The sequence below is a fragment of the Geotrypetes seraphini genome, chromosome 6 (assembly GCF_902459505.1).
Source record: "Geotrypetes seraphini chromosome 6, aGeoSer1.1, whole genome shotgun sequence".
Taxonomy (NCBI): Eukaryota; Metazoa; Chordata; class Amphibia; order Gymnophiona; family Dermophiidae; genus Geotrypetes; species Geotrypetes seraphini.
Window position 1 is genome coordinate 187373570 of NC_047089.1, and position 23491 is coordinate 187397060.

The following is a 23491-nucleotide window of genomic DNA, read 5'->3' on the forward strand; positions in this document are numbered from 1 at the left end:
TTCACTCTCTGAGTCCCGCCTATTTTGTTTCAACTTCCTGTTTCCGAACAGGCGAGGAGAGGAAGGCCCCGACGTCGGCAGCCTATCTTAATCGCCTGAGGCTGGGAGGAACATTAATGAGCAGGAACCGCAGTTGGCAGGAAATTTAACTGCCGACTTGATCTCGCCGGCCCTGCGCGGACCGGCAGAAATTTTCTGCGGACCGACACCGGTCCCCGGACCGGCGGTTGAAGAACTGTGTTGTATAGCATCTGAATGGAATTCCTGCTCATATAGAAAAATGATGACAGATAAAGGCCAAATGACCCCATCCAGTCTGCCCATCCACAGCATTCACTATCTCCACCTCTCCCTAAGAGATCCCACGTGCCTGTACCACACTTTCTTGAATTCAGTTACAGTCTTTGTCTCCATCACCTCTACCAGGAGAGTACTTCACACATCTACTACCCTTTTTTTAAAGAAGTATTTCCTTAGATTACTCCTGAGCCTATCACCTCTTAACTTCATCCTCTGCCCTTTCCTTCATTTGAAAAAGACTCATCTCCCATACATTAATGCCATGGAGATATTTAAATGTCTCTATCAAATCCCCTTTCTCCTGTCTTTCTTCCAGAAACATATTCAGGTCTCTAAGTCTGTCTCCATATACTTTAAGACAAAGATCACTAACCAATTTTGTAGCAGTCCTCTGGACCAACTCCATCCTGTTTATATCTTTTTGAAGGTTTGGTCTCCAAAATTACACACAATATTCCAAATGGGGCCTCACCAGACTTATACAACAGCACTATTACCTCCCTTTTCCTTCTTGCCATTCCTCTCCCTATGTATCTGAGCATCCTCCTGACTTTGATTTGTCACTTTTCTACCTGTTTTGCCACCTTGAGATCATTAGACACTATCACCCCCGAGTCCTGCTCTTCTTTTGTGCACAGTAGTACTTCTCTTCCTATACTACCCTGTTCTGGATTTTTGCAGTCCAAGTGTATAACCCTGCATTTTTTAGCATTAAATCTTAGTTGCAAATTGCCAGACCATTCTTCAAGCTTTGCTAGATCCTACCTCATGTTATCCACACCCTCCAGGGTTTCTACCCTATTACAGAGCTTGGTATCATCTGCAAAAAGACAAACATTGCCAGAAAGTCCTTCCACAATATCACTCACAAAGGTGCTAAAAAGAGCTGGCCAAGGACAGATCCCTGCAACACTCCACTAACAACATTCTTTTCCTCTGAGCAAACTCCATTTACCACTACCCTTTGTTTCCTTCCGCTTAATTAGCTTTTAATCCAGTCCGTCACTTTAGGATCCATACCAAAGACACTCAGGGCTCATTTTATGAAGGAGGCGGTAGTGGCTAACGCGCTCAGGAATTTAATGCACGCTATTGCGTGCGTTAAGGCCCTAGCGCACCTTTGTAAAAGGAGCCCTCAGTTTATTTATCAACCGCCTATGCAGCACCATGTCAAAGGCATTGCCAAAGTCTAAGTACACCATATCTAGCACCCCTCCCGTGTCCAACTTTTTGATCACTCAGTCAAAGAAATCAATCAGATTTGGCTGACAAGACCTAACACTTTTAAAACCATGCTGCCTTTGGTCCTGCAGTCCAGTCTAGAAATTTCACTATCCTCTGCTTAAAAGAAGCATTTCCATTAGTTTACTCACTACTGAGGTCAGACTAACAGGACTGTAGTTCTCAACCTCCTCCTTACTTCTTTCTTTTGTGCAGAGGAATCACATACACCCTTCTCCAGTCCTTCAGGACTACTCCAGACTCTAAAGAAGCATTGAAAAAAATGAGCAATGGAGCTACCAAAGCCTCTTTAGTCCCTTGAGTACCCTTGGATGTATCCCATCAGGCCCCATTGTCTTGTCTATTTTTAATTTAGCTAGCTCCTCAGAAACACAGTCTTCTAAGAATCTATCCTAGTCTACCACACATCCATTCCCATTTGCATTCATTTTCTGTGGTCCTATCCTTAGTCTTTTATCCATGAACACAGAGCAGAAATAATTGTTAAGCAGTTGAACCTTATGCTTATCATATTTGTCCCCTTCACCATTGAACCTCACTATGCCATTTTGACACTTCTTCCTATCACATATCTACAAAAAGCACTTTTTCACCCAATTTTACCCTATTGACTATCTTTTCTTCCATTTGCATCGTTGCCTTTCTGACAGCTTTTCCACGTTCTTGTAGCTTTTCCACATATATTTGCCTGTCTTCCTCTTTCTGCAATGTCTTTAATTTATGAAGGCTATCCTTTTTTCTCTTACCCTTTTAGCTACTACATTTGAGAATCAAAGCAGCCTTGTTTTCCTTTTACCTTTATGCACTTTTCTAACATAAAGGTTTGATCACCTTTAAAATAGCTCCATTCAGTTTTACCCATTGCTGTTCTACTTTGTTCAGCTGTTTCCATCCAACTAGCTCCTCCTTGAGGTATTCTCCAATCATGACAAAGTTAGTTCTTTTGAAGTCTAGAACCTTCAAACTTGAGTAAGTCCTCTTCTTCCGCATATTTCAGTGATCATTAGATGCCAAATGATCACCCACCGTAACATCAGAAACACTTCCCCATTTGTAAACAATAAGTCCAGAATAATTCTATCCTGCATGGGTTCCGTTACTAATTGGTGGAACAATTTTTCCTGTAGCTAATCCAAGATCTCCTTGCTTCTAGATGACCCTGCAGCAGGAGTGGCCCAATCGAGGTCCAGCATATTAAAATAACCTGTCAGTAGTACTTCCCTTTCCTAGCTATCTTGTGAACATCTTCAATTAAATCTTTGTCTACTTCTGATTGTGAAGGAGGCCTGTATAGCACAACAATGTCAATACGTGGATTTTGGTAATAAAGCAGCCAAGATAGAAAGACAGCTATGTGAAGTTTTTCAGAAGGAGTTCAACAAGGTTCTACAAGAATGACTATTTGGAAAATTGTAAGCCATGGAATAGAGGGTGAAATACTCAAGTGGATTAAAAACTGGCTGGCGAATAGGAAACAGAAAGTGGGGGTAAATGGACAATATTTGGACTGGAAGAACGTCACCAGCGGGGTGCCGCAGGGCTCGGTGCTTGGACCCGTGCTCTTCAACATATTCATAAATGATCTGGAAATGGGTATAACGAGTGAGGTGATTAAATTTGCAGACAATACGAAGTTATTCAGAGTAGTGAAGACGCAGGGGGATTGTGAAGATCTGCAACGCGATATAACCATGCTTGAGAAATGGGCAGCAACATGGCAAATGAGGTTCAACGTGGATGTGTAAGATGATGCAGGTTGGTAACAAAAATCTCACACATGAATACAAGATGTCCGGGGTGGTACTTGGAGAGACCCCCCCAAGAAAGAGACTTGGGAGTACTAGTCGACAAGTCAATGAAGTCATCTGCACAATGTGTGGTGGTGGCGAAAAGGGTGAACAGAATGCTAGTAATGATTAAGAAGGGGATCACGAACAGATCAGAGAAGGTTATCATGCCACTGTACCGGGCCATGGTACACCTTCACCTGGAATACTGCATCCAGCACTGGTCGCCGTACATGAAGAAAGACACAGTACTACTCAAAAGGGTCCAGAGAAGAGCGACTAAAATGGTTAAGGGGCCGTACAATGAGAGATTAGAGAAACTGGGCCTCTTCTCCCTTGAAAAGAGGAGATTGAGAGGGGACATGATCGAGACATTCAAGATAATGAACGGAATAGACTCGGTAGATAAGGACAGGTTGTTCACCCTCTTCAAGGTGGGGAGAACGAAAGGGCACTCTCTAAAGTTAAAAGGGGATAGATTCCGTACAAACGTAAGGAAGTTCTTCTTCTCCCAGAGAGTGGTGGAGAACTGGAATGCTCTTCCAGAGTCTGTTACAGGGGAAAACACCCTCCAGAGATTCAAGACAAGGCTAGACAAGTTTCTGCTGAACTGGAATGTACGCAGGTGAGGTTGGTCTCGGTTAGGGCATTGGTCTTTGACCTGGGGGCTGCCATGTGAGCAGACTGTTGAGCGCAATGGACCACTGGTCTGACCAGCAGCGGCAATTCTTATGTTCTAAGGATTGCTCATCAATTTGTCAACAAATGGTGTGATTTGTAATGGTATATATTGTGCAATCTGCGTAGTTTGGCTTATTGTTATTCTATTGATATAAGCATTTGATCCTAGAAAGCTCTGCTGTCAGGTGTCTGCTTTCTCCGAGCAACTACCAAAACCCATATCCATTACTGCAACTCGATACTGTCAGGTCTTCCATGCAGTCATCTTTCTCCCCTTCAATCTGTCCAGAATTCAACTGCACGACTCTTATTCCATGAGAGTCGCTATACTCACATTAACTCTCTCCTAAAGTCACTTCATTGGCTTCCTATCCATTTCTGAATACAATTCAAACTCCTTACTAATCTACAAATGCATTCACATGGCTGCCCTTCACAACCCCTCTTCTCTTATCGCCCCCCTATGTCCCCCCCCCTCTCAACTGGTAAGTCCCTCCTATCTGTGCCCTTCTCCTCGACTGCCAACTCCAGACTCTGTCCCTTCTATTTTGCTGTGCCTTATGCCTGGAACACACTGCCCAAATCCCTATGGTGGGCTCTATCTCTGGCAGTGTTCAAGTCCAAGTTAAAAGCCCACTTCTTTGAGACTGCTTTTAACTCTTAACTCCTCTCGCCTTGGATTCTGTATCCCCAACCCTATATGTCATGTCTGCCCAAGTTAGCTTGTAAACTTGTCCGAGCAGGGACTGTCTATTAAATGGCAAAATGTACAGCACTGTTTATGCCTTTCAGCACTATAGAAGTGATAAATAGTAGTAGTAGGTGGTGGTGGTTTGTACATCACCTTGTTCAGTTGTTCCATAAAAACAATGTATAGATTTTTATAAAAGCAAATTAAAATTAAATGTTCTTAACCTTACCGATCAAGTGCTCTACTAAGCAAAGAATTTGTTTCCAGCTGAAGTCTGAATTCCAGGAATTTCACCAGCAGCTGTCTTTGACATTGCACTTATCCCTCAAGGTTTACTGCCCAGACCTTGGGGAAGGCATTTAGCCCCTGATAAGAGATGCAGCCTCTGATTGTCTTGCAATGCAGCACCTGCAAATAGAATGTGGCAGCTCTAAGAATGATAAGAGGCTCCTTACTGAAGTGCCTTCTTTGCTGTGTCAGGGACTTTGATATCTTGAAGTGACAACTGCGGCCTTCAACTCTGCCTCTCTAAATGGAACAGAGATCATAAAAATGATAGCATCAGTAATAATTGCTTAGATGACTGTGGCATTGATGACATGGACAGCTGTGTTCTTTTTATTCACATTTGAGATAGCTACTGATAATTTGTCTTTTCATGTGGAATTGTAGGGAGGACCCCTATGATGATCCTTTTTATGCTTGATATTTTTATGTTGTTTATGCTTTTGATGTTTATTTTTTAATCATGTTTTTGGTATCTATGATAAGTTTTATATTGATAATTTATGCTAAAGAAAGCTTCTTTCAAGAGTTCACAGGGTGTAATATATACAGGCAACATATCAAAGTATGCTTGGAAGTACTTTTTAATAAGACTGGGACTTTTCTGTAGCTTTCTGATTTCATTGCTTGGTTCTTGGCTATCTCTTTACCGTTTACAGAGAGAATAGATAAACAGTTCTGTGAAGCTGGATCTATACACTTCCTCTAATGACAATGGACTCTAATGCCTCACATGTTTGAGCCCTTCCTTCTAAGGGACATGATGCTGGACAGACTATCTGATGATAACATAAACAGGTAGAGCTTTCTTTGTTACTGACATCATACTGAGCAAACTGCTGGCAACTGTCTGAATGACATCAAAAAGTAGCAACACAACTTCACATGTTTCACTCAGTCAAAGAGGAAATAAGCAAGGCCAACTTTCAATGCTTTCTCATTCTGTGCCAAGTAAGACTGAATTAGTAGAAGATGTCAACAGAAAAGAACTGCATGGTCCTCATATCCCACCTGAAGTCCATCCTTTGTAACTGCCTATTGTGCTGTTACAGGGCTTACTCAATCTGTGGATTTTCTCTCTTTTGTCACTTTTGTTGGATGGCCACTAACTTATCCCCAGAACGTACAAATATTGCAATATTTCCAAAAGTGACCATTCAAGGAATGGATAGATTTTTTTCTGTCTCTTACAATATCATTTGAAGATTGGATGGTGCACAATATAACATTATAACGTCAACTTTAAAAAAGGTTTCTAAAGGTGATCTGGCTCATTATAGACCAGCAAGCCTGACATTGATGCCAGGCAAAATGGTAGAGACTTCTCCTTTCCCTTTCCTTTATAAAGAACAAAATTACAGAGTATATATATATATATATATATATATATAGGCATGGATTCATGAGAAAAAAACCAAGGATTTAGTCAAGGGAAATCTTGCTTCGCCAATCTACTACATTTTTATGAAGGGGTAAATAAGCATGAGGAAAACATAGTAACATAGTAGATGACGGCAGATAAAGACCTGAATGATCCATCCATCTGCCCAACCTGATTCAATTTAGTTTTTTCTTCTTCTTCTTCTTAGCTAAAAGAATCCAAAGCTCTGCTTGGCACTGTGCTTAGGTTCCAACTACTGAAGTCTCCATCAAAGCTCACTCCAGCCCATCCCCAACCAAGTGGCCATATACAGACACAGACCGTGCAAGCCTGCCCAGTTCTTCAATATTTACTATTATTTTCTAATTCTAGATCCTCTGTGTTCATCCCACACTTTTTTGAACTCTGTCACCATTTTCCTCTCCACCACCTCTCTCGGAAACACATTCAAGGCATCCACCACCCTCTCCGAAAAGAAGAATTTCCTTACATTGTCAGTTGATGCTTTGTTTCTGGATTTTCAAAAGGCATTTGACAAAGTACCTCATGAAAGACTCCTGAGGAAATTAGAAAATCATGGAATAGGAGATTTAAAAAAGGTTTGGATAATTTCCTAATAGAGAAGTCCATAGGCCATTATTGATAAAAGGTTTGTATGTCATACTACTAAGTGTTTCTAACTTTGAGGTGAATTTGTACACATTGCAAAAACAAAAGGCTTATATCTTGTAGAGTAAATTTTTTTCTTTCAGACAGTGTTGCTTATAGGGGTCCTTTTACAAAGGCGTGGTAGCGGTTTAATGTGCGGAATACCTCGCGTTAAACCACCTACCGAGCTAGTACCTAACGCCTCCATTGACGAGGCGTTAGGATTTTAGGCTGCCACGAGAGTTAGCGTGTGATGAAATGTCTGATGCGCTAACCCACGTAGCGCCTTGATAAAAGGAGGCCATAGGCAGACTCTTTCTTTTATAATTGGTCCTGAAAATTGACAAATTTCAGCCCTTGTGTCAAAGATGCCAAATTTGAGAGGATAATCTATGATAAAAAAAAATCAGAAGTCTACACTTGCTGTGGTCAAAATCGGTTGCCACAAACTGTGACAAAATTTGGGCCCACTTTGAGCAGACTTTTCAGGGGGGCTTTTGAATTCATAATGCTCATACTAGCATTGTTGCAACTAGCACAAAAAGTTATGCTGGACTGCCACAAATTAGCGCTCTTGCCCAATTGCTCTCAATTTTACAAGCAGCTAAAAATGACACTTTATTCATGACTGTGCACAATGCTGCCAACACCCAGCCAGACAAGTGGGTCTAGCCCAGTGACTATTGCAGTTAGGAATCTAAAATCTTAGGAAAATTCTTTTAGCACTTTGCCTGTTCTAGGTGCAAATTTTGAACAAAATCTGAAACATAATGGTGAGCACCATTAGCCCACTTGACATGGAATGACCCTATGACATCTTTGTTTTAAAGAAGCAGCTTTGTTGTTTAGATAGTCACCTGCCATTCATAGTCCCCTTTTTTGTTCTAATTTTGATTTGTTATTGTTAATGTTTAGAGTTTTGAAGTCTCCTCTGTGAAGTAGATTGTGCTATGCTGGTCCTCGTCAGATTTTACAACCTTGGTTGTATCACTTAAGACTCCACTTGGCAAAATCAAAGCCCTCCAACGACAGGGAAATACCTACTATACCTGAATATAACTTACCTAGTGAAAAAAGGCATCAGCTAAATCCAAAATGTCTTCCCTCTGCCCCCACCACTCCTCCCATGCAGGCATTGTAGTGACACTCATATAGCAGGAAAACAACACAGACTTAAGGACTTTTCTGGCAACAAGAAGTATGGCACACCTTTTATTAATAAAAAAGAATGGACAAAACAGCAGAAGATCTTTGTTGACACTGTTTGAAGTCACAAGACACGCTCTCTCATATGCTCTTCTCATGCCCCTGATTCAACCTTTCTGGTTGCAGAGATGGGCTTCATATGCTCCATTTCCAATTGTACTGCAGACTTATCATTTGATATTATTATAATGTGTTCTTTACACCCGCTTTAACCCAGGGATAGGGAACTCTGGTCCTCGAGAGCTGTATTCCAGTTGGGATTTCAGGATTTCCCCAATGAATATGCATTGAAACCAGTGCATGCACATAGATCTCATGCATATTCATTGGGGAAATCCTGAAAACCCGACTGGAATACGGCTCTCGAGGACCGGAGTTCTCTACCCCTGCTTAACCCTTGCTCATGTGAGCCAAAATTGATTGATATCATGATATCCATTGGCATTAAACAAATTCTCCAACATTGGAAATCAGCATCTTTATTGAACTTTACCTTTTGGTGGAATTCTCTATGTCTATATAAGCCAGGGGTCTCAAAGTCCCTCCTCGAGGGCCGCAATCCAGTCGGGTTTTCAAGATTTCCCCAATGAATATGCATGAGATCTATGTGCATGCACTGCTTTCAATGCATATTCATTGGGGAAATCCTGAAAACCCGACTGGATTCCGGCCCTCGAGGACCGGAGTTGCCCACCCCTGGATTACAACATCAACAGATTCATAATCAACATCATAATATTTGGAATCCCAGTAACATTTATTTACACTCCAGAGTCCTCTTTAAATGTGCCTGTTTAGCTTTCAAGATCCTACATGGCATCCTCCCTCCCGTTATCCCACTCATCTGGAACTCCTCTAACCCTAATTCCACTAGATCCTCCCAAAAACTGAAACTATCATTCCCCTCTGCAAAAGGTATATCCCGCGTAGGAAATCTAGGAACATCCCTCCCCTTTAGAACCACAGAAACTCTGGAACTAACCTCACATCCCCGCTCAGAATTTCAAGCTCCCTCCAATCCTTCCGCAAACACCTGAAAACTTGGCTCTTTTCAAAATCTAACACCTCCCGCTCTTTGGTACCCGGTCCCTCTTTATCTTCCTAGCTCCTTTCCTATAACCCTTCATTGTAGCTCCTTTTCAACCTAACCCTGTAAACCGTGCCGAGCTCTACGCTTGTGGAGATGGTGCGGTATACAAACCTAAGGTTTAGTTTAGTTTAGTTTCTGTCTAAGCAATTGTATATAAGTTGAACTACACAACAATTTCCCTGATATGTGTATATCCTAATACTGACTTTTGTGAACTGTAAAAGTTGCATGATGTTAACTTTTTTGTTATTCTTCAATAAAAAGATAGAACTAAAAAAAAAAAAGAATGACAAAACAGAAGCTACTACATTAGGACACCAAAGAAGACCTAGTAATAGGACCCAAAAGAAAGCAACAGAGCTAAGAAACAGGCAAATTACTTGAGAAATCTCATAGTTATATTAAAAAAATTCCCACCACAAGAAGGGAAGATTTGAAATCCAGTAGGAATTATCTGAGTTCCTATGGAGAGAACTGGGATGAACCGCTGTCACTACTAAACTCTTATCAGTATCAGGAACTGAAAATATATCCTAGCAGTTAATGATAAAACAGTGTTTGCAGTCTTCCCTGGCCTCCATTGGTTATCGACCCCCCCCCCCTCTTCGTCATGGAAGCGGGGAAAGGAGAGAATGAAATGAAGCTCGAGCACCTCCCAGTTATTATCTGAGCAGTGCCAGAATTCAGCGCACAGTTCGATCCCCTGGTGACTGGGCACCAGGAGAAACACCGCACCCACCTGCCTGCTGCCCTGCAATTCTTTTCAGGCTGGAAGCTTACATGTCATTCATGGGGCTTGCTTACTAAACCACAAAGGAAGGTTCTGCTGTCACTGCTTTCCTCATGAAAGCCAGAAGAATGGCACAAACACCACTCCAGCTTCTGCTGTTGGTAGGGACTCTTCTTCAGCTGGTAAGTTTTCTGAGAATAAGGACAGAATATCCGGAGAGAAATCTGATGGTTGCTCACAGTGCTGAGGTCTCAAGGTGGTTTCTCACTCGCAGGCCAGATCTCACAAGCCAGGCTGGTTACTCACAGATAAGGTCAATTGTTTAGGAATGTAAGAAATGCCGTGCTGGATCAGACCAAAGGTTCATCAGGGCCAGTATCCTGGTTAATCCATGGCGCTAGGATGCATCTTGCAGATCCCAAAGAATAGATTTGATCATGTCTCTCCACTTTTGCAAAAACTTCATTGGCTTTCAATTCTTTCCAGGGTTTATTTTAAATGCGCCTGCTTAACATTTAAGATCTTGCATGGCATCTCCCCTCCTTTCCCCTGTCTTGGAATTCTGCAAGATCTGACATTACCAGATCCACTCAGAAATTCAAATTGTCTTTTCCTATGTCGAAAGGCATTATCTATATTGGCAAATTAGGGAGGTCTCTACTTTTCAAAATGACTGAGTTTTGGACTAATCTTCCTGTTCAACTGCGCAATCTGGTCTCTTTCCAACTATTTCGAAAACATCTGAAAACTTGGCTATTTTCAAAGTTGTAAATTCCGCTTCTCCCCTTACTATTCCAAAATCATATTGTATCTGTTCTCTTTACTAATTATGAGCTCTATTGCTTATAGAGAAGATGTGGTATATAAGCCTAAGGTTTAGTTTAGTTAGTTTAATAGATCGATTTCTTGCATTTCCCACCCAGGGATGGAAGGTACCTTTTGAAGGTCTACTTGACTAATAATTATTTATGGACTTACCATCTAGGAATTAGTCCAAACCCAGCTCTGGCAACAAATTCCACAGCTTGACTGTTTGGAGAAAGTATTTTTTCAGTCATTTGTCACATCGCTAATCAATTGTCTTTTCTCCAAGCTGAAGAGTCCTAACCTGTTTAGTCTTTATTTATAGGGAATTGTTCCATCCCCTTTATCTTTTTTTGTCACCCTTTCAACCTTTCCTAATTCCGCAATATCTTTTTTGAGATGTGACAGAATTGTGCTCTATATTTAAGATGCAATTACACCAGGGAGCGATATAAAGATATTATAACATCCTCTGCTTTATTCTCCATTCCTTTCTGAAGAGTTCCTAATATTCTATTTGCTTTTTTTTGACTACCATCATCCACTGAGCTGACTCCATGATCCTAATGCTGAACCTAGCAATGAATGTGTACAGTTAAGATTGGTTTTCCCTATGTGCATTGCTTTGCACTTGTCCACATTAAATTTCTTCTGCCATTTTGATGCCCAGCTCTTCAGTCTGATAAGGTCATTCTGCAGTTCCTCATAGACTGCTTTGTTGCTGTTCTAGTTGTTAATAACTTTGAATGTTTGTGTCGTCTGCATATTCGACAGATTCACTAGTTACTACACAAAACTATTCAAAGTTGTGAAAACACACGAGGGCTGTGAAAATTTCAGGAAAACTTTAGGAAATTGGAAGACTGGACATCAAAACGACAGATGAAATTTAATGTGGACAAATGCAAATTTATGCACATTGGGAAGAATAATCCAAATCATACACTAGGTTTTACTAAACCATGGAAGACCTTCTTACACGGGCCAACGAAGTAAATGCTCCAACACACAAGAACATAAAAGTAACCTTATTGGGTCAGACCAATGGTCCGTCAAGCCCAGTAGTTCCCTCTCACAGTGGCCAATCCAGGCCACTAGTAACTGGTCAAAACCCAAAGAGTAGCAACATTCCATGCTACCGATCCAGGGCAAGCAGAGGCTTTCCCCATGTCTTAATAACAGACTATGGACTTTTCCTCCAGGAATTTCTCCAAACCTTTCTTAAAACCAGCTACACTATCTGCTTATACCACAACTGCTGGCAACGCGTTCCAGAGCTTAACTATTCTCTGAGTGAAAAAATATTTCCTCCTATTAGTTTTAAAAGTATTTTCCTGCAGTTTCATCAAGTGTCCCCCCTACTTTGTAATTTTTGACGGAGTGAAAAATCAGTCCATTTGTACTCATTCTACTCCACTCAATCATATCTCCCCTCAGCCTTCTCTTTTCCAAGCTGAAGAGCCCTAACCTTTTTAGTCTTTCCCCATATAAGAGGAGTTCCATCCCCTTTATCATCTTGGTTGTTCTTCTTTTAACCTTTTCTAATGCTGCTATATCTTTCTTGAGATAAGGAGACCAGAACTGAATGCAATGATGACCCGATGTGGCCACATTTTGAAACCACATCTGGATTTCGATAAAACCAATTTGTTTGGAGTATCTGCGGCATCAGCATCCTTCTTGTTCTCATCACGGTATTGGCTAGTCTGTTAGGGCAATGGTCTTTGACCTAAGGGCTGCTGTGGGAGCAGACTGCTGGGTACGATGGACCACTGGTCCGACCCAGCAGCTGCAATTCTTATGTTTATTCTGATTTTCTGTTAAGACATTTCCCTTTCTGTTTGTTCCTAAGAACATAAGGCCATAGTAGATCAGACTAAAGCAGTGGCATATCTGGTGTGACGGGATCTCCACCCCTCCACTGAGCAATGGGAGGGTGTGTGGAGTGGCCACGGGGCTGCAGCCTGACTACACACACACACGGCCATTAGCTCTGCCAGACCCCACGCCAGAATAGGAAATTGATGTCAGAGGGGCAGGGGCTGGTGGAGCCAACAGTTGTTAACTAGCAGTCCCATGACCACTCCCATCACTCCCCAACTTCCTGCATCTGACCCACCCTGCCCTTGGTACCCTACTATATTGAAGAAACATCTAACCCAGTATCCTGCTTCTGACAGTAGCCAATACAGGTCAAAAATATCCGACAGAATCTAAAAAAGTAGCGAGTCCATGCTACCAATCCCAAGGACAAGTAATGTATTTCCCCATGTCTACCTTAATAACAGTTTATGGACTTTTCCTCCAGAAACTTGTCTAAACCTTTTTTAAAACCCAGATATTAACTGCTTTTATCACATTCTCTGGCAACAAGTTCCAGAGTTTAACAATTCATTAAGGGAAATAATATTTTCTCTTATTTGTTTTAAAGGTATTGCCATGTAACTTCATGGAGTGTTCCCCAGTCTTTGTACTTTTTGAAAGAGTAAACAATTTATTCACATTTACGCATTCTACTCTACTCAGGATTTTGTACATCTCCCCCTTAGCTGTCTGTTTTCCAAGCTAAAAAGCCCTAATCTCTTAAACCTTTCCTCATATGAGAGGAGCTCCATCCCCTTAATCATTCTGGTCACTCTTCTTTGAACCTTTTCTAATTCCACTATGTATTTTTTGAGATATTAATTGTACACATTAACCAAGGTGAGGTTGCACCATTAGTGATACAGGGGCATAATATTCTTTGTCTTATTTTCTTAACATTGGTTACTACTATATTTGGCCACTGCTGCACAATGAGCAGAATATTTCAATGTATGGTCCCCAATGATACTTAGATATTTTTCTTGGTTGCTAACTCCAAATGTGGAACCTAGCATCAAGTAACTATGATTTGCATTATTCTTCCACAATGATGTGTCTACTATCTTACCTGGCACTGATGTCAGGCTCACTGGTCTCTAGTTATGTGGATCACTCCTGTAGTTGATATCATTGCAAACCAACACCGGCAAAGTGGAGTTGATGAGCTGGAAACTCCCAGGTTTATTAATCACATTAGATGATAAAAAAATAATAAAAGTCTATAAAAACAGTTGCAACTGGCAAAGGTGCAATAAAAGCAACAAATAGTCCATCTGCATGTTCTGTTTTCCATGCGCTGTAGGGCACCGGTTGGAGTGCGCATGCGTGTGAATCTCTCTCTCTGACCGGCAGAGAATCTGTACACGGGACTCCCTGCTCTTCAGCTCCTCCAGGCAGCGGCAGACCAAACAGGACCCGATCGCGGAACCCAAGGTAATGTTCTGACCGAAGTTAGTTTTAAGTTCTAAGCCGCCGCCGCGGCTCTTCTCACAAGCGCACCTGCATCGGAGAAGGCTTCTGACGCAGGCAGGGATTGTGAGAGAAGCCGCTGCTGCGACTTACAACTTAAAAACTAACTTCGGTCAGAACTAAAGGTCGTTGGCGTTGTCTTCGCTCCTCTCCTCGGCACACCCGAACCCCCGTTCAGCCTCCCATCTGACCCTACCTTCGGCTCCCTTAGTCCCTTGCCGCCACTCCTCTTCTCTTCCCGCCCCACGGTCCCGACAAACGTCCTTACTCCAGCAGGGGCCGCAGCACTCTAAACACGCTACTTCGCGGCCTGCTACTGCCCTGATTTGCTCTGCCTGACACGGCAAGGGACTAAGGGAGCGGGGGAGGGGGCGGCAAGGGACTAAGGGAGCCTGCCACACCAAGGAATGGGAGAGAAAGGGGGCTGCTTTGGGGGAGGGGTGTGCTGCAAGGCAGACAGCTTTGCTTGGGGGGGGCGGGAAGACAGAAGGGGGGCCAAGGAGACACAGTCAGGGAGGAACTGGAGGGGGAGGGGGAGAGGGAAAGGGGGCTGAGGGGACAGGGAAAGGGGGCTGCTTTGGGGGATGGGTGTACTGGGAGGCAGACAGCTTTGATTGGTGGGGGAAGACAGAAGGGAGGACACGGAGAGACAGTCAGGGAGGAACTGGAGGGGGAGAGGGAAAGGGGGCTGCTTTGGGGGAGGGGTGTGCTGGGAGGCAGACAGCTTTGCTTGGGGGGAAGACAGAAGGGGGGGCCACAGAGAGACAGTCAGGGAGGAACTGGAGGCCGAGAGGGAAAGGAGGCTGCTTTGGGGGGAGGGATGTGTTGGGAGGCAGACAGCTTTGCTTGGGGGAGGGGAGACAGAAGGGGGCCACAGAGAGACAGTCAGGGAGGAAATGGAGGGGGAGAGGGAAAGGGGGCTGCTTTGGGGGAGGGGTGTGCTGGGAGGCAGACAGCTTTGCTTGGGGGGAAGACAGAAGGGGGGGCCACAGAGAGACAGTCAGGGAGGAACTGGAGGCCGAGAGGGAAAGGAGGCTGCTTTGGGGGGAGGGATGTGTTGGGAGGCAGACAGCTTTGCTTGGGGGAGGGGAGACAGAAGGGGGCCACAGAGAGACAGTCAGGGAGGAAATGGAGGGGGAGAGGGAAAGGGGGCTGCTTTCTAGCACCCGTTAATGTAACGGGCTTTAACACTAGTATTCTTAATAAAGGAGTAAACCAGCTATAATACAATGTAATCCTGAATAATTTACCCCTTCTATATTTTCTCTGCACTATCCCGATCTGATAACTTCTTGTAAACCAAGATGGCTGCGACGTTTTTTTGTTCTGTATTATATCCTCCCACTTCCCTGACATCATACTGTTCACCATTTTTGTCCTACTTTACCCCATATTTACCATACTCTGTTTGCCATGCTACAATCTCTCATGTTGGTCACACAATGTTTGCCGCTGCATGTCTTCTACGCTATGTTGCGTCATGCCCAATTGCCTTACCATTTTTGCCAAATTGTATCATTCTATGCTAACCATGCTTTGTAATACTATGTTTGCCGTGCTATGTTTTGCCGTACTATGCTCCCCATGCAATGTTTCACCGTACCATGTTTTGTCGTATTACGTTTTACCATGTTGTGTTAACTATGTTTTGCCATCTCTGTCAGACAATATTTGCCATGCTATCTTCTACCATACTATGTCAGCGTTTAGCGCTACAGCCTCAGCACCCTGTGGTTTGGGGTTCAAACCACACTGGGCATGTCACTTGGTCCCCCATTGCCCCAGGTATATTAGAAAGATTGTGAGCCTGCTGGGTCATACAGGGAAAAATGCTTGAGTACCTGAATAAATCCATTTAAACCGTTCTGAGCTCCCCTGGGAGAACAGTATAGAAAATTGAATTTAAAAATATAATAATTCCACAATTACAAGCCTAATTTTAGGCACAAGCATTTACACTAGCATTTATGCCTAACTGTAGGCAGTTAGGCCTGTAACTGCAAGTATTCTATAAGATGTGTGCAGTTGGGTGACCCGTCAAAAGTGTGAGGGACATTGCCGCGCCGACAATCCCGCCCCGACATTTGTTTGCAGGACAAATGTGCGCTGCCTTATTTCCTCCCCTATTGCCTTTCCGTTTGCGCTCTGAGGGGACTTGAGGGGGAACCCTTTAATACACTCCCACTCTCATTGAAGGGGGGTGGGGGGGACCCCCCACTACACTTAGAACTCGTGCAAACTCCAAACTTTCCGTTTTCTGATCTGAGGGGGGACATGGGGGGGAACCCCCCAATGCAATCAGGGGGATGCCGGCGCGAAACATTGCTGCAAACAACCCCCCCAATCCACTTACCATTTCACCCTGAACGGAAAGAAATAGGGCGGCACGCATTTGTTCTGGGTGCAAATGTTAGAGCGCCAATGTCCCTCACGCTTTTGACGGCATACCATGCAGATGTGCCAGGCATGCCCCATAGTCTAGGCATGCCCCTCCCAGGTCCGCATTCCCTTACAGTTGTGTGCTATGGAAATTGCACACAATTTTGTACAATACTGACTAAAGGCAGTTATGCATGTAACTGCTAATTAGTACCAAATTAATACCAAATATTATAAGCATAAGAACATAAGCATTGCCTCTGCCGGGTCAGACTACGGGTCCATCAGTCTGCTCCCGCGGCGGCCCCCCAGGTCCATGACCTGTAAGTGATTCTTTACCTAAACCTTTTATTCCCTAATCATTTAATATTCTGTATAGTAACCCTATATCTATACCCTTCAATCTCCTTCTCCTTCAGGAAATCATCCAAACCCTTTTTGAAATCCAATATCATACTCTGCCCTATTGGTTGTTAATATCAATTAGCCTTTAATTCAAAGGTGCTCACACTTTTTGGGCTTGCGAGCTACTTTTAAAATGACCAAGTCAAAATGATCTACCAACAATAATTTTTTAAAAAAACACAAAGCACACTGTACACAGAGAAAATGTTAATTATCATTTATATTCCGGGTTTTTTTTCAAAGAGGTCAAGGCAGATGACTTTAAAATATGCAATGTCACCTCAGTAACAACTATACAAAAATAGACAAATATACCCCCTCCCTTTTTACTAAACCGCGATAGCAGTTTTTAGCGCAGGGAGCTGCGCTGAATGCCCCGCGCTGCTCTCGACGCTCATAGGCTCCCTGCGCTAAAAAAACGCTATTGTGGAGTGGTATAATATAATATAGTATAATATTGTGCAAAATATAGACAGTAGATATAAATTCTCAAAACTGACAATTTGATCACTAAATTGAAAATAAAATCATTTTTCCTAACTTTGATGTCTGTTGATTTCATGAGTCTCTGGTTGCACTTTCTTCTTCTGACTGTAAATTCAATATTTCTTCCCTTCTTTCAGCCTCCTGTATGCTTCCTCTCCTCCATACCTCATTCCCTCCCCCAACTTTTTCTTCCTTTCTCCCTGCCCCCCTCCTCTCTCTTTCTTTCTCCCTGCCCCCTTCTTTTATTCTGTCTGTCTTTCTGTCTCCCTGCCCCCCTTTCTTTCTTTCTTTTTATCTTTTTCTCTCCATGCTCCCTTTCTTTCTTTCTTTCTCCCTGCCCTCCCCAAGCCACTGCTGCTGCCATCAGGGAACAGGCCTCCAAGCCACCGCCGCCCCAAACTCTCCATGCTTCCTGACGCAGAAGCACTGGGCCAATCAGCCTTCCTCTCCCCAACATCAATTCTGACATTGGAGAGGAAGTTCCAGGCCAACCAGGCAGTGATTGGCTGGCCCAGAACTTCTTCTCCAACATCAGAATTGACATTGGAGAGAGGAAGGCTGGTCGGCCAGGAGCTTCTGCATCCTGTTTACGGCATCGGGATGCAGGTAGAATGTAAAGACAACACAAACTGGTGGCCACAGCTCAAGGGCATCCGGAAGTGCGTGGACGTCGATGTGATGATGTCATGCACATACATGATGTAATCATGTAGATGTTTGCGCACTTTCAAAGGGCCTCCAGATGGGGCCCAGTGGGGGGTGCTGGAATGAGGCACAGAGAGGTGCCGTCAGAGCCCAGATTTTGCAGCATATCCCATGCTCTTGGTTTCATGTTGATTCTCAACATCCACATTTACGTTTTTTAAATCCAATTACACATATTAGGACCCCTGAGGAAGACATGCTCATCAAAACACCAACCATGTTGGGTCCTTCTCAACATATACATATATGGATTGTTTCTGAATTTGCAAAAATAGACTGAATAAAAGCCTGCATCAAGAACATCTCTACCACAGTTTCTTTTTTTTAATGTTATGGCTAAATCATTATAGCAGGGCTACCATATGGCTCCCATCATCAGGGACAGTCTGATCTGGTTGTGATTTTATACCCCATTAAACGATGGATATGTAGTTCTAATTTTTTTTAAAAAACCATAAGCAGAAACTACAGGTCTACAATGGGGTGAAACCAGACTTGGCTCAGCCTCTGCCAAAAGGACCTGGGGGTCATCTGACCATCTTATTTGAAGTACCGGTGGGAGTCTGCAGCTTCTGCTAGTGAAGATGGAACTGGACTCATGGTGGCACATCTTGAAGTGTCGCAGATAACAGGGGAAACAAAATCCACAAAAGTACAAAGTAGCAAAACTGGGTGGAATTGTCCAATCAGAAAGGTGCACAAATAAAAGTGTCTTTCAACTCATCTGATTGATCTTTATTCATCCAAAGTAACTCGAGTTACTTTGGATGAATAAAGATCAATCAGATGAGTTGAAAGACACTTTTATTTGTGCACCTTTCTGATTGGACAATTCCACCCAGTTTTGCTACATCTTGAAGTGTCAGCAGGAGTCCCTAGCTTACACTAATGAAGAATGACCTAAACCTGTGGTGATGTAACTTAGAATGGTGTTGGGAGTCTTCAATCCCTATTGACAAAACCTGACCTAGATTGAGAGAAGTGGGGATGGGAAGAGGTAAGGAGTGAACAGAGGGGGTGTGAAGCAGAAGGGAAGGGGGTGTGAAGAGCAAAGAGAGGAAAATGAGAGAACCAAATAAGAGGTAAAGAAAAGGAAGGGACTGAAAAAAAAAAAGAGGAAGGATATAGCCAATTTACACTCACAGTCTCTCTCTCTCTGCACATGTTTATATCCCTTGAATCTACATCTTTCTGCACCTATAAGCATATCCCCTACATGCACAAGCACCACCTATAGGCACACCACATACTCTCATGTACTCACAGCCATACTCTCTTGCATTCACACACAAAACCCTACCCCCCCTTCCCCACATTCATACACAAGCCATAGTCCCTGTCATCACACCCACATCCCCCACACTTACAGCTGTCACACACACACACTTGGATTTTTCTTCTGTAGTTTGGTGGCTCCGAGATTTGCCAACTGAAAATGATGGCCAAATTTATCTAAGTGGTCACCACTAACCACTGAATGTCTGCCATAATGGCTGTAATGATTATGGGTCAGTTTGATTTTGTACCATAAAAATGGAATCCCAGATGATTTTGTTTGAAATATGATTCTGTGAGGAGAACTGACTTTTTAATTTTCATTTTTTACTGTGTCTTGTCAAAGGTTTCAGCCACCCAGATCCACCAGAAAGGCTACTGTGCCTTCTATGATGAATGTGGCCTCAACCCTGAAGTCTCAGGAAGTCTGATTCCAGCCATTGTGCCCTGTGTCTCCAATGCCCCTGCGAGAAAACTGAGTGGAGTCCACCTGGCTGCTTTGAAGACTATCTGTCCCATGTTGTACAATGGAGACAATGATACGTATAGCTGCTGCTCTTCCAAACAACTGGATAGCCTCAAGAAAAGCATGAGCCTCTCTAGGGCCATCCTCAGCCGCTGCCCGTCATGTGCTGAAAACTTTGCCAATAGCTACTGCCAAAATATCTGCAGCCCAGACCAAAGTGAATTCATCAATGTCACCAGGACATTCCGTACCAACATTACAGGACAAAGTGTAGATGGTGTGCTGCATTACCAGTGCTACTACAACAAGAAATTTGCAGATGATACCTTTAACTCATGCCAAAATGTCCGTATGCCAGCTACAGGAGGGTACGCCATTGAAGCCATGTGCGGGAAGTATGGAGCACACCTCTGTAACACCCAGCGGTGGCTGGACTACCAAGGGGACAGCGGTAATGGGGTGGCGCCACTTGATATCACTTTTAAATTGATAGACAATGGTACCACCTTTGAGGATGGTATTGTGCCATTGTCTAGCAAGGTGTGGAAGTGCAGTGAAGCCCTTGGCTCAGATGGTGAACCTTGTTCATGCCTTGACTGCTCCGAAAGCTGCCCTAAAATTCCAACCCCATCGCCAGAACCTTCACCTTTTAAAATCGGCACACTGGATGGAAGCCTGGTGATCTGCATTTTGCTCTTCTTCATCCTAGCTCTCGCATTCCTAGGATTCCTAATCTCACGTTTCTGCACCAGCTCTAAAAATAAGGTTAAGTTGGATGAGAAACAGCATGTAGTTGGCAAGAAGGGTATCACATGCTCAGAGAAACTTAGCCTGAGCACTCAGAACTTCCTAAGCAAGACATTTAAGAGGTGGGGGTTTTTTGTAGCTTCTTACCCTATCAGTACCATCTCTATATCCCTCATCATTGTGGCTGTGCTCTCAGTTGGGAATGTCTTCATTCAGCTGACCACAGACCCTGTAGAGCTTTGGTCATCACCCAAAAGCCAGGCCCGTCGAGAGAAGGACTTTTATGATGCCAACTTTGGCCCTTTCTTAAGGACTAATCAGGTTATCATTACTGTGGCCAATCAGACCAGCTACATGTACAACTCACTCTTCTTTGGGCCACAGAATTTCAGCGGGATCCTGTATGATGACATCCTGCTGGAGCTGCTGGAGCTCCAGACACGACTCCAAAACATCAAGGTCTGGTCAAATGAACATAAAATGAACATTACACTGAAGGATGTATGCTATGCCCCGCTCAATCCTACCAATGCATCAAGTGATGACTGCTGTGTGAACAGTCTCATGCAATATTTCCAGAACAACAGAACCAGGTTTGAGCTCCAGGTGTCACAAACGGTCTCAGGACAACAAGGGAATGTCACCTGGAGAGACCACTTCCTTTACTGTGTTAAGTAAGTTCATATTTTACAATTATAGGGTTTTTCTATAGAAATTAGATTGATTTAATTGTTCATTAAGAAGACAGTGAACTACCTAATTGGGTACAGAATGGTCGGAAGTTATGACAGAAGTTCTGCTTTTATAGTACTGAGAATTCCCACTACCATCATAAGAACATGAGAATAGCCTTACTGGGTCAGACCAATGGTCCATCAAGCCCAGTAACTCGTTCTCACAGTAGCCAATCCAGGTCACTAGTACCTGGCCAAAACCCAAGGAGTAGCAACATTCCATGCTACTAATCCAGGGCAAGCAGAGGCTTCCCCAAAGTCTTAATAACAGACTATGGACTTTTCCTCCAGGAATTTGTCCAAACCTTTCTTAAAACCAGCTACGCTATCCGCTTTTACCACAACCTCTGGCAATGCGTTCCAGATCTTAACTATTCTCTGAGTGAAAAATACTTCCTCCTATTGGTTTTAAAAGTATTTCCCAGGCATTTCATCGAGTGTCCCCTAGTCTTTGTAATCTTTGATGGACTGAAAAATCATGCACAACTTTGTCAACGCACCTCAGTCCTGCAGTGCAGCACACCCTGCTGTTCCAGTACTGAGACCCAAATGCAACACTGCCAATGAACATAACAGCTCTATACTGCAAGACCGTAAAGTTACATGCAATTCACAAAAGAGGGAATAATAATCAAAATAAGAATTAATTACCTAGGAATTCGGCATATAAATAGTGTTTAAATGTTTCCTAAATTGCTGATATGTATTAGCGGTCAACAATAACAATTTTAGGTCCTTGTCCTAGGAAGATGCTTGATAAGATAGAAAGATGATGGGGATTTTTTAAAATCTACATCCTTTGGCAGATGAAAAATAGAAAATTGTATCTAAGTGCCTAGCACATTTTACATTAACAAATGTGAAAGCATTCACTAAATAACCAAGTGCAAATCCAGACAATACCTTAAAGCAAAAACAACCAAACTTGAATTTCACACTTGTCTCTATCGGCAACCATTGTAGTTCGCACAAAAAAAGGAGTAAAACAGTTGTACTTTTTCAGATCAATCAGATTGCTGCCCCATGCTGTTCAGTACAGAGAACTCCACATAGCAGTGTAAATGACCCTCAGTTCTGACTGGGATTGATAGCAGAGAAAAAATGAATCTGTGACAGTTGTAATCACACTAACTTAAACTAATTATAGCAGAGAGAAAATAAATCCGTGCAATATAATAAATTAAAAATCAATCAGATGTAAAGAGCAGTCCAGTACATCAACAAATTTTATCCCAGTGTTTTCAGTTCTGAGTGAAAAAAATTATTAATAAATAAATCTTTTAGAGAATATCATAAAAAATGGAAATAATATTGAAAAATTTGATATAAATGTTAGCAGAAGTTTAGGTGGGAACATGCTGGAAAAAGGTTTCTAACTTTTCACAGATTAAGATAATCTGTCATTTTTCCCCCTTTTCCTTCCTCCCTTTCTTTCTTTTTGGTGGACTAGTTATGGAAATGATACATTTCACTTTCCCTTGTCTGCTTTTTTCTCTTTTTAGACTATGTACTGTATATATTTTCATTAGTTTGCAGAATCAAGTGACATCATGGTTCTTATTGTAAAGTATCTTAAGATAATTAAAAAACAAACAAACAAACAAGCAAACCCCAATAAATGTTGGTAGAAGCCAAGGCAGTACTACCTCCTTTTGCTCACCTTTCCAGATCCAAAGAGTGACCAGTCTGGTAATTCAGTACTGGTGATTCTCAGGTCCTCCTCTCCTCTGGAGGAAGGAAAATCCCTGTTATTATGCAACGGTGACATCTAGTGTTAGAATAACTCCCAAGAATGGTCAGTTCTGGGGAAAAAAATACCCCTCCATATCTGAAGTGTGACCAGGCCAGTAATTCTGTCCTGGTGATTCTCAGGTTAAGTTTTCCACTTCCCCAGGGAGGGAACATCCCTGTTATTGTACAACAGTGACATCTAGTGTTGTCTTTGGTGCCAGGAATGGCCAGGTCCTTAAAGGCCCCTCCAGATCCGAAGTGTGACCATTAATTCTATAATGGAGATCCCCGTATTATGTCTTCTGCTTCCCAGGGGAGGGAAAATCCCTGTTATTGTGAAACACTGGTTTCTGTTGGTTGGATGTAGTGCCAGGAATGATTAGAT

At 42.8% G+C, this 23491-nt stretch overlaps 1 protein-coding gene across 3 annotated transcripts in view; it reads left to right on the forward strand.

The window, feature by feature from the left end:
• The first annotated feature begins 9998 nt into the window (after window positions 1–9998).
• The window catches only part of NPC1L1 (NPC1 like intracellular cholesterol transporter 1), a 94052-nt gene continuing 80559 nt past the window's right edge, over window positions 9999–23491 (forward strand). For 2 of the 3 annotated variants that reach the window (XR_004539968.1, XM_033950311.1), the window contains exons 1-2: window positions 9999–10223; window positions 19775–21315. Coding sequence is in view for 2 of the 3 variants with exons in the window: in XM_033950311.1 (XP_033806202.1) it covers window positions 10155–10223; window positions 19775–21315 (1610 nt within the window). In the remaining variant the exon portion in view is untranslated. Of the gene's footprint in view, window positions 10224–19056; window positions 19151–19774; window positions 21316–23491 lie in introns of those variants that run through there. The other variant, XM_033950312.1, reaches the window with a different exon arrangement.